We start from the raw sequence: 18,597 nt of genomic DNA, 5'->3' as shown, positions 1-18,597 counted from the left end.
CCTTTTCGCAACTGGTTTGAACGTTGTCAATCGAACAGAGGGTCAATCGTTTAAGCCGAGGTATTGATAGGGACAGTGATGGAAGTGCTATGAAACTTATCAACTAGCAGTGTGAATTTTGGCACAATATTTTTTAGATTTAGTCTCGTTTTAGTCATTTTCACACAAAAAATAGCGTTAAGTCTTATATTTTTTGTTGTTGTAATTTGAATAATTACAATTGTCCCTTTTTAGTAAACTTTTAGTCAACTAAATTCCCTTTCATTTTAGTCACATCACTTTTGATTCGTCTCGTTAACCTATAGTAAACATAAATCACAGACTTACAAGTGAACAAACATACATAGCCTTCTCCTACCAACAGATTTTTCTGCATAACATCTTATTCTCTTCCCAACCGCAGAAATATGACAAACATACAGTATGCAAGAATTATATTATATTATATAAGAATTGTTTGATCATGTACATTCCTATTTCAGCCTACATACAGTATTTACCCAGTCAGATATAGAGGAGTTATTTACCCAGTCAGATATAGAGGAGTTATTTACCCAGTCAGATATAGAGGAGTTATTTACCCAGTCAGATATAGAGGAGTTATTTACCGAGTCCGATATAGAGGAGTTATTTACCCAGTCAGATATAGAGGAGTTATTTACCCAGTCAGATATAGAGGAGTTATTTACCCAGTCAGATATAGAGGAATTATTTACCCAGTCAGATATAGAGGAGTTATTTACCCAGTCAGATATAGAGGAGTTATTTACCCAGTCAGATATAGAGGAGTTATTTACCCAGTCAGATATAGAGGAGTTATTTACCCAGTCAGATATAGAGGAGTTATTTACCCAGTCAGATATAGAGTTATTTACCCAGTCAGATATAGAGGAGGTATTTACCCAGTCTGATATAGAGGAGTTATTTACCCTGTCAGATATAGTGTAGTGGCAAGAGGAGTTATTTACCAAGTCAGATATAGAGGAGTTATTTGCCCAGTCAGATATAGAGGAGTTATTTACCCAGTCAGATATAGAGGAGTTATTTACCCAGTCAGATATAGAGGAGTTATTTACCAAGTCTGATATAGAGGAGTTATTTACCCAGTCAGATATAGAGGAGTTATTTACCCAGTCAGATATAGAGGAGTTATTTACCCAGTCAGATATAGAGGAGTTATTTACCCAGTCAGATATAGAGGAGTTATTTACCCAGTCAGATATAGAGGAGTTATTTACCCAGTCAGATATAGAGGAGTTATTTACCAAGTCTGATATAGAGGAGTTATTTACCCAGTCAGATATAGAGGAGTTATTTACCCAGTCAGATATAGAGGAGTTATTTACCCAGTCAGATATAGAGGAGTTATTTACCCAGTCAGATATAGAGGAGTTATTTACCCAGTCAGATATAGAGGAGTCTTTTACTCAGTCAGATATAGAGGAGTTATTTACCCAGTTAGATATACAGGAGGTATTTACCCAGTCAGATATAGAGGTGTTATTTACCCAGTCAGATATAGTGTAGTGGCAAGAGGAGTTATTTACCCAGTCAGATATAGTGTAGTGGCAAGAGGCATTATTTACCCAGTCAGATATAGTGTAGTGTTAACCTTCCCGTTGTCCTTGTATTCCGTATACACCCCGTGTTGTCCGGGTCAATGTGACCCGCCTTGACTAAACCCCCAATGAGCACAGGTGTGGCAGTATGTGTGTGCACAGCCTTTGCAGATATATTTCTTACACCTGCAGCACACAGTATGTGTCTTAGAGTCCTTCTTTGGTGGGCATATCTGACACCTTTTCCTCTTACTCGCCCCAGCAGGAACAGTGGTTGGGACAGTTGACTCCTCAGGTTGCTCACGAGATGTAGCCCTGTGAACAGCTTTGACGAGTGCTGCAGATGCGTCTGTGCGGGGGAGATGCTCCCTTCTTTGGATGAATGGAGTCACGAGTGCCTTTCCCAGCTGCTCCAGGAACACCCTCCTCTTGTTGCGCTTGCGAGGCATCCAGCTCGGGATAATCTCTCTCCATGTAACAAAGGCATTGTAGGAGGACACATCAATGATGTTGTGGAAGATGACCAGGAGCCAGCGGGCAGTCATCCTTCAGCAGCTGTACGTTCCAATGACCTTAATCTAGGTTGTCCACACCTCCTTTGTTGCAGTTGTAGTCTAGGATGATGGCTGGCTTCCTGTCATGTCTATGGCTAATGTCAGCGGCCCCTGTGTGCAATGTGCTCAGAAGTAACACGTTCTTGTTTTTCTTGGAGAGGTAGAACACTAGAGTGGTGGTGGGCGTGAAGGTGAACCTCAACAAGAATACCTCTCTGTCCTTTGCCGCAAGCAGTGCAGGCGGGAGCTCAGGCTTGTTCTTTCGAACCGTGCCAACCATGGTGACGTTCCTCCTGAGTAGCTGCCGTCCGAGTTCATAAGAGGTGAAGAAATTGTCACAGGTGACATTGTGCCCCCTCAGTCCATCTGTCACGTCAAGCACAACCCGCATCCCCTGGTTCTTCTCTGGGCCTCCACTCGTTGGCTTTCCGGTGTAGACCTGCATCTTCCAAGCGTAGCTGGACTTGGTGTCGTAGGCCACCCACGACTTGATGACATATTTTGCTGGCTTGCTGGGCATGTACTGCCGGAAAGGACAATGACCATTGGCAACAAGAGAGTAGCATGGTGGGCAATTATTAGTATCGTTCTGTGTCACACACAGACACAGAAGCAAGCAGTCACAGAGAGAAGAAGCAGTAGTCACAGAAGTCAATGTGTGTACACTCGCTTTTATGACATGTATGAAATAGAATCACATTTACCAAGGCCTTGTTCACAGACACAGAAGCAGTCATAGTGTGTACAATCGCTTTTATGACATGTATGTATATTAAATGGAATCACATTTACTTAGGCCTTGTTGGATCGGCCGCTATTACAAAGGCCCCGAACGGCAAGCAATGCAGACGGCGTAGAAGCGCGGCGCCTAGTAAAGGGCTCCTAGGAAGGACAGAGCCCAGGGGGGAAGAGCCCTAGACATAGCTAGCTAGATACACTACCTCTGAATGGAACCAGTTGCTCGTCCACTTTCACGTCAGGCCCTGGGTTGTAGAGGAGCGGCAGCCGCTTGACCCACTCGTCCCAGACCTCTCGAATGGCTGCCAGTTTGTCCGAGGCACGTCTCGCGGGTCTCAACGCACGGTCGTCGAATCGTAGCAGTCTCGAGTAAGTGTGAAAGCGTTTGAGTGGCATGGTGGCGCGGTGGCCACTCTCTGCATCCCATAGACTAGCTGCAGCCTCGCATCGGGACCTGTACACGCCTGCTAAGATTAGCAGCCCTATGTAGGCGCGCAGGTTGGTGGCGTCCATCGCTTTCCAGTCCGCGCCATATTTTCGAAAGCCCTCCAGGTTTGTCATGTCCAGGATGATTCACTCTATTGCCGGCATGATGAACAGGGAGAATGTGGAGGCGATGTCGTGGGCATGGGAAACGGCATACATTGTGGGCCCCGGGGTCATCTCGGTGCACTTGTGTTCGGCCACACTTGCCTGGTCGTGATATGCCGCTACTGAGGACCATTTGATTTTTCCGGTTTTTGACAGCAACGTCTCTCTTTCGGGTTGAGGGATGTCTTGTTGTTGTTCTTGTTGTTCTTGTTGTTCTTCATCTTCTGACGACGATGACGCATCGTGCTCCGGGTTGTATTCCTCCCCGTCTTCATCTTCTGACACGTCCTCCGCTTCCTCCTGCTCGGAATCAGAGTAGTCTTGCTGGACATGTGAGAATATCTGTTCCAGAACCTGTTGGGCAGTGAACCGCACGGTCATGGCTTCGGCTCATTGGGTTAAGACTGGACGTGATGAATCCGTGACACTGTTAGTATCTCTTGTTGTTTCCCCACAGCTTACACAGACACATGAATAAGGGCAACGGTTCACTTGTTTATCCCTCGGGGTCAGTCTACGACAGCAGGGCTGCACGTGTCTGGACATGTACGTAGGTGTACTTAACTTGTTTACCCCGGGGGTCAGTCTAGGACAACAGGCCATGCTATTTCGCACGTTGAATAATGTCCCCGAGGCCATTCGGTTCACTGATCCACATGTCTGGACATGTACGGACGTGTAATTCACTTGTTTACCCCGGGGGTCACTGGACATGTACGGAGGTGTAATTCACTTGTTTACCCCTCAGGGTTAGTCTACAACAGCAGGACATCACATGTATCAGCAGGGCTCCACATACATGGACATGTCTGGACTTGTACGGAGGTGTAATTCACTTGTTTACCCCTGCGGGTCAGTCTAGGACGGGTCACGCCATTTTCAAGTTCAATAATATCCCCCAGGCCATTGGGTTCACTCATCCACGTGTCTGGATGTAAACGGACGTGTACCCATGACCATATTGCTACCCTTTTCTTTCCTACAGCTTACACATGGGTACATGAATAAAGGCACCCGTCCACTTGTGTACTACTCCAGTCAGTCTACCACAGGTTCGACACAGGGGCCTGGGGTCACAATGACCCCAGGACAGCGGGAGGGTTAACCTCTTGGGGCTAGGTGGGACGCTAGCGTGCCACCTGTGGTGCACTCCATCAACAGCAGGTGCATTTCAAGAGCGGCAAATTTGAATCCAAATAAATGTCAAAATTCAAATTTTTCAAAAATACAACTATGTTACACCATTTGAAAGATAAACATCTCCTTAATCTAACCACGTTTTACGATTTCAAAAAGGTTTTACGGCGAAAGCATAAATTTAGAGTATGTTAGGACAGTACATTTACAAGAGTTGTGTGTAATGTTTTGTCAAGTCAAAGACAGGGTCACCAAAACCATAAAACCAGCTAAAATGATACACTAACCTTTTACAATCTCCATCAGATGACACTCCTAGGACATTATGTTAGACAATGCATGCATTTTTAGTTCTATCAAGTTCATATTTATATACAAAAACAGCGTTTTACTATGGCATTGATGTTGAGGAAATCGTTTCCCTCCAATAACCGGCAGTCAAGTCAGCGTCACAAATTAAATAATTAAAATTAGAAAACATTGGTAAAATATTATATTGTCATTTAAAGAATTATAGATTTACATCTTTTGAACGCAATCAACTTGCCAGATTTAAAAATAACCTTACTGGGAAATCACACTTTGCAATAATCTGAGCACTGTGCCCAGAAAAATACGCGTTGCGATACAGACTAGACGTCATGTTGGGGAGATCTAAAATCGAAAATACTATGTAAATAATCCATTACCTTTGATTCTCTTCATCAGATGTCACTTCCAGGTATCACAGGTCCATAACGAATGTAGTTTTGTTCAAAAAAGCTCATCATTTATGTCCAAAAATCTCCGTCTCGTTAGCACATGATGTAAGCCAGCCGGACTTCTCGTCATGAACGAGGGGAAAAAATATATTTCCGTTCGTTCAAACATGTCAAACGTTGTATAGCATAAATCATTAGGGCCTTTTTTAACCAGAACATGAATAATATTCAAGGTGGACGAATGCATAGCCTTTTATAACGTATTGGAACGAGGGTACCCAACATGAAGTAGCGCGCCAGGTGTCTAATGGGACATCACCGTTCCATGGCTCTTGTTCGGTCAGATCTCCCTCCAGAAGACTCAAAACACTTTGTAAAGGCTGGTGACATCTAGTGGAAGCAATAGGAAGTGCCAAAATATTCCTAAACCCCTGTGTTTTTCAATGGGATAGGTTTAAAGTCAATACAACACATCAGGTATCCACTTCCTGTCAGAAAATGTCTCAGGGTTTTGCCTGCCAAATGAGTTCTGTTATACTCACAGACACCATTCAAACAGTTTTGGAAACTTTAGAGTGTTTTCTATCCATATATAATAAGTATATGCATATTCTAGTTACTGGGTAGGATTAGTAACCAGATTAAATCGGGTACATTTTTTTTATCCAGACGTGCAAATGCTGCCCCCTAGACCCAACAGGTTAAGAGACAATTTATTGGCTAAATGCTTGCCGTCCCTTTTCCTTCCTTTCTGTGCCACCAAATGGTGATTGTTACCATGGCTACATTCAGTAGACTACTGGTAATGTTACCATGGTTATGTTCAGTAGGCTACTGGTAATGTTACCATGGTTATGTTCAGTACACTACTGGTAATGTTACCATGGTTATGTTCAGTAGGCTACTGGTAATGTTAACATGGCTACGTTCAGTAGACTACTGGTAATGTTACCATGGTTATGTTCAGTAGGCTACTGGTAATGTTACCATGGTTATGTTCAGTAGACTACTGGTAATGTTACCATGGTTATGTTCAGTAGGCTACTGGTAATGTTAACATGGCTACGTTCAGTAGACTACTGGTAATGTTACCATGGTTATGTTCAGTAGACTACTTAGCATATTTCTATCTGAACCTTCCAAAACGTTGCATGCTGTTGAACACTCCCAATGACTGAACAAGTTGTGTAGTCTAAACAAATGGGTAACGTTCCAGTCTGCAATTAGCCTAGTTTCAGAACGCCCTGCGATATATAAATGTAAAATGTGGCCCATCGATGCAGAAAAAAAGAAAAAAATCATAGTGCCGGTATTATGGGTCATGTCTTTTGAACGGTAGTCTAAAGGTTTTTCTCTGAGGAAAAAAGGGAGACTTGGCTATGTTGGCTACAGAACCTGAATATGGAATGAAGTGGGAAAAGTAGGAGGGGTTGAGTTGGCTACAGAACCTAAATATGGAATGAAGTGGGAAAAGTGGGAGGGGTTGAGTTGGCTACAGAACCTAAATATGGAATGAAGTGGGAAAAGTGGGAGGGATTGAGTTGGCTACAGAACCTAAATATGGAATGAAGTGGGAAAAGTGGGAGGGGTTGAGTTGGCTACAGAACCTAAATATGGAATGAAGTGGGAAAAGTGGGAGGGGTTGAGTTGGCTACAGAACCTAAATATGGAATGAAGTGGGAAAAGTGGGAGGGGTTGAGCTAGACTAGAAATTCAAAGACGACCTACTTTTCTATACTCTACTGAGGGGAGAGAAACTTAGCTACACTGTTGTTTTACTATTAAACTCAATGCTGCTATTGTTTTTAATTTCGTAAAGCAGCTTGTGTTTGTTAACCAGGCAAACGGCTGGTGGTGACTGTTTAGCTACAGGGAACCAAGAGAGTCGCCGGCGCGATGTGTATTATCGGAGGTGGAGCCTGTCTGCCCACACTCATCACTTGCTGCCCCGCAGCTCACCAGCTGATGTAGACTGTGTTTGCTCGGTGTGGCGTGACCTTCCCAGTGCTGGACAAAACTGCAATGCGTAAATGTGCTGCTCATATTAATTGTGCTTATCACGAAAAAGCTCTCAATCTCTCCAGAAACTCTTGTCCAGTCCACTTAATTGTCAGATTTTAATAACAGAGAAAATCAATTCTGGTCTCGTTTTAGTCAACTGAAGTGAAAAATTATTTTGGTTTGGTTATAGTTTTTTCTGGGTCTATTTAATCAGTTATAGTCTCGTCAATTGCCACTGAAAAATAGATGTAAGACTAATATTTTGTCAGTATTTTTGTTGATGAAATTAACACTTTTAAAAACCCCTAGAGTCGATGTCCTCGCCCCCACTGAAAAATGATTTGCCTAATAAAAAAATCCCCATGAAAATCTGTCAGTTTAAGCTGTGATGTGTCTCAATCCACCGCATCCTCTGATGTCGCACTTCTGCATCTGTGGTGAAAGGTGACAGAGCTAGAGTGGTGTTTGTCCAACCAATAAAGGGTACAATACCAATAAATACCAATAAAGGGTTAAATACATGAAAATAAAAATGTACAAATGTTTCCTGATCATTCTTATATCTCTCAGATATAGGACAGACACTTCAGAACAAACTTCCTTTTGATTTTTTGAGGGGACTATCAGTTGTTCCATGTAGTGATTATGTTATTCAATCGTTTGTGTGGGCTAATAGCAGTAAGTGCAAATTAAAATGTTTATCAAATCATGTTTTTATATATTTGTTTGTTACTTCAAGGGGTCTTAAAATTCCAAATTAAATAAGTAAATTATCCTTGGTATGACCTTCATAAAATAACTCCATATAGCTTAGTAGAACCCACTCCCCCTGCTTAGACAGGGCTTAGACTGTAGAGGGTTAACTAGCCTGCTAATATTGTTGCACTTGCTTTGTCTAGGGGTCTTAGGCCTAGTTAACTGGTCTGTAACCTAATTTAAGATGTTTGCATATATGTGGGAAGTAAGTACGACTAGGTGTATTAATGTCTATAGCCAGGAGACAGCTACCTTACCTTAGATCCAGGGTTAGCTCTCTCTTGACCTCTTGGTTGGCCATTCCAAGGAGATAATGACTTGTTCAGATGGTGACGAAAAAGGAAACATACAAAAAAAGGCCAAACGAAAGACTAAGCATTTGGACAAGGTTGCTGCTGCCCCCTGGGGGAATGGAGTGGAAGTGGTTGTGAGCTGTACAGTCGTGGCCAAAAGTTTTGAGAATGACACAAATATTAATTTACACAACGTTTGCTGCTTCCGTGTCTTTAGATATTTTCGTCAGATGTTACTATGGAATACTGAAGCATAATTACAAGCATTTCATAAGTGTCAAAGGCTTTTATTGACAATAACATGACGTTGATGCACAGAGTCAATATTTGCAGTGTTGACCCTTCTTTTCAAGACCTCTGCAATCGGCCCTGGCATGCTGTCAATTAATTTCTGGGCCACATCCTGACTGATGGCAGCCCATTCTTGCATAATCAATTCTTGGAGTTTGTCAGAATTTGTGGGGTTTTGTTTGTCCACCCGCCTCTTGAGGATTGACCACAAGTTCTCAATGGGATTAAGGTCTCGGGAGTTTCATGGCCATGGACCCAAAATATCAATGTTTTGTTCCCTAAGCCACTTAGTTATCACTTTTGCCTTATGGCAAGGTGCTCCATCATGCTGGAAAAGGCATTGTTTGTCACCAAACTGTTCCTGGATGGTTGGGAGAAGTTGCTCTTGGAGGATGTGTTGGTACCATTCTTTATTCATGGCTGTGTTCTTAGGCATAATTGTGAGTGCGCCCACTCCCTTGGCTGAGAAGCAACCCCACACATGAATGGTCTCAGGATGCTTTACTGTTGGAATGACACAGGACTGATGGTAGAGCTCACCTTGTCTTCTTCTCCGGACAAGCTTTTTTCCGGATGCCCCAAACAATCGTAAAGGGGATTTATCAGAGAAAATGACTTTACCCCAGTCCTCAGCAGTCCAATCCCTGTACCTTTTGCAGAATATCAGTATGTCCCTGATGTTTTTCCTGGAGAGAAGTGGCTTCTTTGCTGCCCTTCTTGACACCAGGCCATCCTCCAAAAGTCTTCACCTCACTGTGCGTGAAGATGCACTCACACCTGCCTGCTGCCATTCCTGAGCAAGCTCTGTACTGGTGGTGCCCTGATCCCAGAGCTGGATCAACTTTAAGAGACGGTCCTGGTGCTTGCTGGACTTTCTTTGGTGCCCTGAAGCCTTCTTCACAACAATTGAACCGCTCTCTTGAAGTTCTTGATGATCCGATAAATGTTTGATTTTGGTGCAATCTTACTGGCAGCAATATCCTTGCCTGTGAAGCCCTTTTTGTGCAAAGCAATGATGACGGCACGTGTTTCCTTGCAGGTAACCATGGTTGACAGAGGAAGAACAATGATTCCAAGCACCACCCTCCTTTTGAAGCTTCCAATCAGCATTACAGTGTGATCTCCAACCTTGTCCTCGTCAACATTCACACCTGTGTTAACCTCTATGGGCTAGGTGGGACGCTAGCGTGCCACCCGTGGTGCACTCCATCAACAGCAGGTGCATTTCAAGAGCGGCAAATTTGAATCCAAATAAATGTCAAAATTCAAATTTTTCAAAAATACAACTATTTTACACCATTTGAAAGATAAACATCTCCTTAATCTAACCACGTTTTACGATTTCAAAAAGGTTTTACGGCGAAAGCATAAATTTAGAGTATGTTAGGACAGTACATTTACAAGAGTTGTGTGTAATGTTTTGTCAAGTCAAAGACAGGGTCACCAAAACCATAAAACCAGCTAAAATGATGCACTAACCTTTTACAATCTCCATCAGATGACACTCCTAGGACATTATGTTAGACAATGCATGCATTTTTAGTTCTATCAAGTTCATATTTATATCCAAAAACAGCGTTTTACTATGGCATTGATGTTGAGGAAATCGTTTCCCTCCAATAACCGGCAGTCAAGTCAGCGTCACAAATTAAATAATTAAAATTAGAAAACATTGGTAAAATATTATATTGTCATTTAAAGAATTATAGATTTACATCTCTTGAACGCAATCAACTTGCCAGATTTAAAAATAACCTTACTGGGAAATCACACTTTGCAATAATCTGAGCACTGCGCCCAGAAAAATACGCGTTGCGATACAGACTAGACGTCATGTTGGGGAGATCTAAAATCGAAAATACTATGTAAATAATCCATTACCTTTGATTCTCTTCATCAGATGTCACTTCCAGGTATCACAGGTCCATAACGAATGTAGTTTTGTTCAAAAAAGCTCATCATTTATGTCCAAAAATCTCCGTCTTGTTAGCACATGATCTAAGCCAGCCGGACTTCTCGTCATGAACGAGGGGAAAAAATATATTTCCGTTCGTTCAAACATGTCAAACGTTGTATAGCATAAATCATTAGGGCCTTTTTTAACCAGAACATGAATAATATTCAAGGTGGACGAATGCATACTCTTTTATAACGTATTGGAACGAGGGTACCCAACATGAACTCGCGCGCCAGGTGTCTAATGGGACATCATCGTTCCATGGCTCTTGTTCGGTCAGATCTCCCTCCAGAAGACTCAAAACACTTTGTAAAGGCTGGTGACATCTAGTGGAAGCAATAGGAAGTGCCAAAATATTCCTCAGCCCCTGTGTTTTTCAATGGGATAGGTTTAAAGTCAATACAACACATCAGGTATCCACTTCCTGTCAGAAAATGTCTCAGGGTTTTGCCTGCCAAATGAGTTCTGTTATATTCACAGACACCATTCAAACAGTTTTAGAAACTTTAGAGTGTTTTCTATCCATATATAATAAGTATATGCATATTCTAGTTACTGGGTAGGATTAGTAACCAGATTAAATCGGGTACATTTTTTTTATCCAGACGTGCAAATGCTGCCCCCTAGCCCTAACAGGTTAACGAGAGAATCACTGACATGATGTTAGCTGGTCCTTTTGTGGCAGGGCTGAAATGAAGTGGAAATGTTTTTGGGGGATTCAGTTCATTTGCATGGCAAAGAGGGACTTTGCAATTAATTGCAATTCATCTGATCACTCTTCATAACATTCTGGAGTACATGCACATTTCCATCATACAAACTGAGGCAGCAGACTTTGTGAAAATGTATATTTGTGTCATTCTCAAAACTTTTGGCCACGACTGTAGTGTGTGGTCTTAACTTCTTGGGGCTATGTGGGACGCTAGCGTGCCACCCGTGGTGCACCCTATCAACAGCAGGTGCATTTCAACAGCGGCAAATTTGAAACCAAATAAATGTCAAAATTCAAATTTTTCAAACATACAACTATCTTACACCCTTTGAAAGATAAACATCTCCTTAATCGAACCACGTTGTCCGATTTCAAAAAGGTTTTACGGCGAAAGCATAAAGTTAGATTATGTTAGGAGAGTACATTGACAATAGCTGTGTGTAATGTTTTGTCAATTCAAAGACAGGGTCACCAAAACCATAAAACCAGCTAAAATGATGCACTAACCTTTTACAATCTCCATCAGATGACACTCCTAGGACATTATGTTAGACAATGCATGCATTTTTAGTTCTATCAAGTTCATATTTATATCCAAAAACAGCGTTTTACTATGGCATTGATGTTGAGGAAATCGTTTCCCTCCAATAACCGGCAGTCAAGTCAGCACCACAAATTAAATAATTAAAATTAGAAAACATTGGTAAAATATTATATTGTCATTTAAAGAATTATAGATTTACATCTCTTGAACGCAATCAACTTGCCAGATTTAAAAATAACCTTACTGGGAAATCACACTTTGCAATAATCTGAGCACTGCGCCCAGAAAAATATGCTTTGCTATACAGACAAACGGCCATGTTGGAGAGATCTAAAATCGAAAATACTATGTAAATAATCCATTACCTTTGATTCTCTTCATCAGATGTCACTTCCAGGAATCCCAGGTCCATAACGAATGTAGTTTTGTTCAAAAAAGCTCATCATTTATATCCAAAAAGATCCGTGTTGTTAGCACATGATCTAAGCCAGCCGGACTTCTCGTCATGAACGAGGGGAAAAAATATATTTACGTTCGTTCAAACATGTCAAACGTTGTATAGCATAAATCATTAGGGCCTTTTTTAACCAGAACATGAATAATATTCAAGGTGGACACATGCATTCTCTTTTAAAACGTTTTGGAACGAGGGTACCCAACATGACCTCGCGCGCCAGAGTCTAATCGGCCATCACCGTTCCAAGGCTCTTGTTCGGTCAGATCTCATAGTAGAAGATTCAAAACACTTTGTAAAGGCTGGTGACATCTAGTGGAAGCAATAGGAAGTGCCAAAACATTAATCAGCCCCTGTGTGTTTCAATGGCATAGGCTTAAAGGTAATTCAACACATCAGGTATCCACTTCCTGTCAGAAAATGTCTCAGGGTTTTGCCTGCCAAATGAGTTCTGTTATACTCACAGACACCATTCAAACAGTTTTAGAAACTTTAGGGTGTTTTCTATCCATATATAATAAGTATATGCATATTCTAGTTACTGGGTAGGATTAGTAACCAGATTAAATCGGGTACGTTTTTTTATCCAGCCGTGAAAATACTGCCCCCTAGCCCTAACAGGTTAACCTGTTGGGGCTAGGGGGCAGTATTTTCACGGCTGGACAACTGCTTGCTATGTAGCAAGGACCAGCCAACAAGAGCATACAGGTCGCAGTGGTGGGTAGTTTATGGGGCTTTGGTGACAAAACGGAAGGCACTGTTATAGACTGCATCCAATTTGCTGAGTAGAGTGTTGGAGGCTATTTTGTAAATGACATCGCTGAAGTCAAAGATTGTTAGGACAGTCAGTTTTACGAGGGTATGTTTTGCAGCATGTGTGAAGGGGGTGTGTGAAGGAGGCGAAATATGTGTGAAGGAGGTGAAATAGGAAGACGATTCTAGATTTAATTTTAGATTGGAGATGCTTAATATGAGTCTGGAAGGAGAGTTTACAGTCTAACCAGACACCTAGGTATTTGTAGGGTCCACATATTCTAAGTAAGAACCGTCCAGAGTAGTGATGCTAGTCGGGCGGGCGGGTGCGGGCAGTGATTGGTTGAAGAGCATGCATTTACTTTTACTAGCATTTCAGAGCAGTTGGAGGCCACGGAAGGAGAGTTGTATGGCATTGAAGCTCGTTTGGAGGTTTGTTAACACAGTGTCCAAAGAAGGGCCAGATGTATACAGAATGGTGTCGTCTGCGTAGAGGTGGATCAAGGTGGATATAATTCTTATTCCACATTTTGTTGTGTTACAGCCTGAATTTAAAATTAGATTACATATATTTTTTCCTCCCCCATCTAAACACAATACCCCGTAATGACAAAATTAAAACATGTTTAAAATATTTCTTGAAAATTAAATACAGAAATATGTCATTTACATAAGTATTCACACCACTGAGTCAATACTTGTTAGATTCACCTTTGGCAACAATTACAGCTGTGAGTCTTTCTGGGTAAGTCTCTAAGAGCCCTTCACACCTGGATTGTACAATATTTTCACATTATTATTTAAAACATTCTTCAAGCTCTGTGAAGTTGGTTGTTGATCATTTCTAGACAACCATTTTCAGGTCTTGCCATAGATTTTCACGTCGATTTCAGTCAAAACTGTATGTAGGCCACTCAGGAACATGCAATGTCTTCTTGGTAAGCAACTCCAATGTATATTTGGCCTTGTGTTTAAGGTTATTGTCCTGCTGATAGGTGAATTTGTCTCCCATTGTCTGTTGGAAAAAAAGACTGAACCAGGTTTTGCTCTTTGATTTTGCCTGTGCTTAGCTCTATTTCATTTCTTTTTATCCTAAAAAACTCCCTAGTCCTTGCCGATGACAAGCATACCCATAACATGACGCAGCCACCACCATGCCTAAAGATATGAAGAGTGGTACTCAGTGATGTGTGGTGGATTTTCCCCAAAACGTATTGCAGTTTTACTTGTGCCTTATTGCAAACAGGATACATGTTTTGGAATATGTTTTATTCTGTACAGGCTTACTTCTATTCACTCTGTATGTGGAGTAACAACAATGTTGTTGATCCATCCTTAGTTTTCTCCTATTATAGCCAATAAACTCAGTAACTGTTTTAAAGTCACCATTGGCCTCATGGTGAAATTCCTGAGTAGTTTCCTTCCTCTCCGGCAACTGAGTTAGGACATGTTAAGCACATTTTTACTCCTGAACTTATTTAGGCGTGCCATAACAAGGGTTTGAAAACTTATTGGCTTAAGACATTTCAGCTTATAATTTTTTATTAATTTATAAAATGTTCTAAAACATATATCCACTTTTACATTATGGGGTGTTGTGTGTAGATCAGTGTCACAAAATCTCAATTTAATCAATTTTAAATTGAAGCTGTAACACAATTGTATATTTTTTATCTTTTAATTGAATTTATCCTTTATTTAACTAGGCAAAATGTGGAAAAAGTCAAGGGGTGTGAATCATTTGTGCTAGCCCTATGTCCTAACCCTAGTCCTAACCCTCATGTCCTAACCCTAGTCCTAAGCCTCATGTCCTAACCCTAGTCCTAACCCTAGTCCTAACCCTCATGTCCTAATCCTAGTCCTAACCCTCATGTCCTAACCCTCATGTCCTAACCCTCATGTCCTAACCCTAGTCCTAAGCCTCATGTCCTAACCCTAGTCCTAAGCCTAGTCCTAACCCCTCATGTCCTAACCCTCATGTCCTAGCCCTAGTCCTAACCCTAGTCCTAACCCTAGTCCTAACCCTAGTCCTAACCCTCATGTCCTAATCCTAGTCCTAACCCTCATGTCCTAACCCTCATGTCCTAACCCTCATGTCCTAACCCTAGTCCTAAGCCTCATGTCCTAGCCCTAGTCCTAACCCTAGTCCTAACCCTAGTCCTAACCCTCATATCCTAACCCTCATGTCCTAACCCTCATGTCCTAACCCTAGTCCTAACCCTCATGTCCTAGCCCTCATGTCCTAACTCTATGATCTAACCCTAGTCCTAACCCTAGTCCTAAACCTCATGTCCTAACCCTCATGTCCTAACCCTAGTCCTAACCCTCGTGTCCTAAATTCATGTCCTAAACCTCATGTCCTAACCCTCATGTCCTAACCCTAGTCCTAACCCTATGTCCTAACCCTAATCCTAACCCTCATGCCCTAACCCTAGTCCTAACCCTGATGTCCTAACCCTTACATTAACCCTCTGTCATGTCTCCCTCCCAGGTTTAGAGTGTATTGTAGTCCTCCCGGACCCTCGTAGCTACTGGGACTCTATGTCCAACCTTAACCTTAACCCCTATGTCCTGTTTCTAACCCTAACCCTGTCTCCTGTCTCTCTCCTAGGTATAGAGTGTAACATAGTCCTTCCAGACCCCCGTAGCTACTGGGACCCGGTGTTCGGCACTTGCGTCTTCCTCTTTTCCTTCCTCATCCCGGTTACCATCATCAGTGTCTGCTACAGCCTGATGGTCAATCGCCTTCGCAGCGTCCGCATCCTGTCTGGCTCCAAGGAGAAGGACCGTAACCTGCGCCGCATCACCCGCATGGTCCTGGTCGTAGTGGCAGCCTTCGTGGTCTGTTGGACCCCCGTCCAGATCATGGCTCTGGCCCAGTTGCTGGGCTTCAACCTGGGTAGCCTCCTCACCATGGCCCTGATGCACTTCTGTATTGCGCTGGGGTACGTCAACAGCAGTCTTAACCCAGTCCTCTATGCCTTCCTGGACGAGAACTTCAAGAGGTGCTTCAGGGAGTTCTGCCACCCGGGTCCGTTCCGCCTGGATAGCCGGCAGCAGTCTGGTCGGATGAGGAGCATCGCCCGTGAAGTTGCCTACAACTGCAAAACGGCGGATGGGAATACAAATCCCGCATGACTAGGCGTGGAGCTGCCCCTGGTCTGCCAGGAGCCCCAGAACAACCACCACCAAGGGACAGGGAACTCCAACACAGAGCTCACGCAGATCACTACCATCTAGCAGCACGTCGGCCCCCTGGGCTGGGGCCGAACGGGGACGGGCCAGGGTAGGGGCAGAGCCTGGGGGCCGTAAGTAGCCCGGGGCAGGGGCAATGTGTGAATGGCCTGGTTGGTGCCGGAACCGGATCTGTGCCGGAGCGGCTTGGATGCCGAACAGCAGGGTCATATATTCTAACAGACTTTCTACTCGGGACTAAGGGGCTCTACTTCTCTGTGTCTTTGGTAAACATGGTTGTCATTTTGTCATATATTAGTTGATTGATCATTTTTGGGCCGATTAAGCTTAGAGTTTAGGTCTGTGACTTTAGTTCTGTGTGCTTCAAGGACGATTTCCAGGAAAAGTCAACAGTTTTTTTTGCGCACGCTTCTCTCCACTCTGAGTCTGGCCCATTGTTGGTTGGTTGATTAATGATGTGGTTGTCATTTTTTCCTTGTGTTGTATGGATGCTTTTTTTGTCTGTTTCTATGCTGTAAGTAATTACTGTAAGTGGAGGTTTCTTTGTGTATTTCTGTTTTATTTTGTTTGCTGAGGAACAACTTATCTGACTCCATGGCCTTAGATACCAAGCAAAGTCTGTTATAAATGCTATCCACTATCCTGGATAAAGCGTGTTAGTCATTGATGGTGCTTTACTGTTTGTTTTCTATCACCTTGCAGGTGTAGGAACGGGCAGCACGTCACAACAGAGACTTGCTTGTTTGAAGCCTTTATTCATTGTTACCAATGAAATAATAATTTAGATGATGATGATGCTGCCTGAGGTTCCACGTATACATATTTTTTGCTTGTCGTCCTGTAAAAAAGAAACAACAGTATTTTGTATTACTAATACAATACTAATACAATACTATTACTAATACTTTGGTATTACAATGTGTTTTGGAGCAGCACAGTCTTAAAGTAAGATTGCTTAAAAAGGGAAAAACAAAGTGCAGCAAAATTAAAATATATAATTATATATAATGTGGTGTGCATAGAAATATAATTAATTATATTCATTCTATTTTTATGGTGGTGTTACTCTGTATATATAGACATGCTATATAAAGGTATGTAAAAGTATATAAGTATTGTTACAGTCATCTATCTAAGAGACTTCTAAGACTTCTGTCTTTATATATGAATCATGTTATTGGTGTATATTTGCCTCTTGAGTCTGTATGCGTGCTGTTAACTCTTTGTGTACAGAGGCGCAGGTAGAATCTTTCCTAGGGTTGCAAAATTCTGGTAACTTTGCCAAAAAGTATTGGTTTGGGGATTCCAGATGTCCTGCTTATTCCCTCCTGATTCCTGGAATCTTTCAACCAGTTTTTTCTGGAATAACAGGGAATTCTGGGAAAGTTATCAGAGTGTTTCCATTAGTTTACATTTCCAGACCACTTGAATGTCAACAGAAAATTCTCAAAAAGCCAAATCTAGCAAAAAAATGTTGTTGTAATTAATATTAAAAGAGAAAAACAGTGTTTGCGTAAATGGTTGTTGCTGTAATGAAGATTGTAACAGTATGTTTACTCATGAACTGCATTTTAAGTAGCTATTTATTATTATTAATGAATGGTTAATTTGCTGATGCTAAAGACATTTTATATGCTAGGCAACTTGTTGTTGATGCTAAAGACAGTTTCTATGCTAGCCAACTTGTTGTTGATGCTAAAGACAGTTGATATGCTAGCCAGCTTGTTGTTGATGCTAAAGAACATTTGCTGAAGCTTGAATTTGAAAATTGTATATTTTTATCTGAATATTAATAAAATGGTGTTGATGGGAAGCTTCCTTCGGTTTTGTTTTATTCTCTTCAGTAGTAATAGAACCTGTATTAGCAACCCACATAGAATAACCACTGAAAACGATAGTTCATCTCAAATAAAGTTTTACCTTTATATTTCAATTTACCTCATGCTTCTGAGAGCACAGTTAGCTGGGTCCATCCGTTTCCATTATTATTGCTACAAACTCCAAAAAATGCTAGTCAGGTGATGGTGTGCATTGCTGAATAACCCACTAACAGACTTTCAGACTTGTCTGGATTTGTCATAAGCGTCGTTGTAGGGAGCGGACCAAACTGCAGCAGGTATAGTGAACATTTTATTTTTATTAGAAGGAAAAACCAAAATACACTTACACAAAACAAACGATGAAAAACAGTCCCGTAAGGTGCTCAGATTATACAGGAAAACAACCACCCACAAACACAAGAGAAAATGAACCCACTTAAATATGGCCTCCAATTAGAGGCAACGACAACCAGCTGCTTCTAATTGGAGGTCGTTCCAAAACCCCAAGATAGAAATAGAAAACCCAGATAAACACATAGAA

General features: G+C 41.9%; 1 protein-coding gene across 1 annotated transcript in view; it reads left to right on the top strand.

Annotated features, from left to right (window-relative positions):
• Positions 1–18,054, top strand: part of LOC106566357 (nociceptin receptor) — a 78,792-nt gene extending 60,738 nt beyond the window's left edge. The window contains exon 4 of the mRNA XM_014134287.2: positions 15,653–18,054. Coding sequence (XP_013989762.1) covers positions 15,653–16,179 — 527 coding nt within the window. The 3' untranslated portion in view covers positions 16,180–18,054. The remainder of the gene's footprint in view (positions 1–15,652) is intronic.
• The last annotated feature ends 543 nt before the right edge of the window (positions 18,055–18,597 follow it).

The sequence above is a fragment of the Salmo salar genome, chromosome ssa13, assembly GCF_905237065.1.
Source record: "Salmo salar chromosome ssa13, Ssal_v3.1, whole genome shotgun sequence".
Lineage (NCBI taxonomy): Eukaryota > Metazoa > Chordata > Actinopteri > Salmoniformes > Salmonidae > Salmo > Salmo salar.
Note: the sequence above shows the minus strand (reverse complement) of the source record. Positions and strands in the feature narration are given on the sequence as shown.